The sequence below is a fragment of the Sarcophilus harrisii genome, chromosome 5, assembly GCF_902635505.1.
Source record: "Sarcophilus harrisii chromosome 5, mSarHar1.11, whole genome shotgun sequence".
In the NCBI taxonomy this organism is placed as follows: Eukaryota; Metazoa; Chordata; class Mammalia; order Dasyuromorphia; family Dasyuridae; genus Sarcophilus; species Sarcophilus harrisii.
In genome coordinates, this window is record NC_045430.1 from 191,133,139 (window position 1) to 191,134,619 (window position 1,481).

The following is a 1,481-nucleotide window of genomic DNA, read 5'->3' on the forward strand; positions in this document are numbered from 1 at the left end:
ATATATGTTAATGGAATAGGTTTCTCACAACTGTTGGTAGGGTCACTTTGAAAGAAATAGTGACAATCATTTTGGATGAAATAGTGACAATCACAGTCCATGGTGCTACTCTAGCCTCCAAAATAAGTGGAAGAATACATTGTATTCATAATCCTAGAGATTTAGCTTTGGAAAAGGACTTTCCTTTTCCTACTGTGAGGTGGTCTTGTTATACTAAAGTGGGTCATACTTGGCCCCGTGGGGAATAGTCATAGCACAGAATTCTGATTGGCTAAATAGAAGTCACTCAGAAAGAACCATCCTCTAACAAAGGGTAACATAAAGTGGAGGATACCACATTTCGACCTTAGCCATGACTATGGGAATATGGCTCTTCTCCTATGTGGCCGTTTGTCTCCTAGGAATAGGTGAGTCCAGGGGCATAGATGAGGAATTCCTCTTCTGGCCTGGCTCAGCTTCATCTTCAAATCTTTACCTGAGGGCTACAAATGCTAGATTCAACCCAGATTCTAAATCCTGTCTTTTGTCTCCTTCCTTCACAGGCCTCATGGATTCTGGGGTGTCTCAGACACCAAGATATATGATCAAAAAGAGAGAACAGAAAGCAGTGCTTAAATGTGACCCGATCAAAGGACACCGTTACATTTATTGGTATCAACAGTCCCTGGAAAAAGAATTGCAGTTCTTGGTTTACCTACAGAATGAACAAGTTCTGGACAGTTCACAGTTGTTCCAGAATCGATTATCAGTTAAATGGCCCTCGAACTCACCCTGCAGCCTGACTTTTGACTCCCCAGAGAAAGGGGACTCAGCTATGTATTTCTGTGCTAGCAGTGTAGCCACAGGGATTCAACATAACCACCCCTCTGTACATGAATGTGACCCACACAGGAAACGTAAGAGACTAAGGAGAGAGATGATGGCTTTGTTAGACACGGTGCACAGAGATTCATTTGAGGTTCCATAGTATGTATGGGAGAGAAAATGTATGGGAGAAAGTAAGGACAACCTAGAAACCCCAAGGCTCAAGACAGTGTAATGAGCAGGTTTAGTAATCCAAAGGAAAAGACCCTACAAAGTCTATACTTATATAAAGTTAATCATAGATTGTACTATGGTCTTGACTCTACATCCTCCCTAAGTCATTGACTGACCTCTAGTCCTCCAGAGTAGAAATAGCTTTGGGCAATATGGGACATTGGAAAGACGCTTCTGAGAATACACAAAATTTGGACTAGAGTGTGTGAATCAGTTGATAACCATAATTAATATTAATAATAACTTTCCACAATAGCAGTTTTTTTCTTTTTACTGCGTTCCAGGATAATATCAGATTTGTTATGTCCTAAAATGCTTACTAATGAACAACTCAAATTTTACTCAAAGAATTTGGAGAGAATGGTGAAATTTGAGTTATTAGCAAGCTTGTTAAGACCTGTCAGATCTGACATTTCCCCTGCACAAGCTGCCTTGGGAGTTAA

At 40.4% G+C, this 1,481-nt stretch overlaps 1 gene segment (V, D, J or C); it reads left to right on the forward strand.

The window, feature by feature from the left end:
* The first annotated feature begins 314 nt into the window (after positions 1-314).
* On the forward strand, positions 315-967 carry LOC105750790. The segment is given in 2 exon segments: positions 315-407; positions 543-967. Coding segments are annotated over 2 exon segments (480 nt in total).
* Positions 968-1,481: the final 514 nt, after the last annotated feature.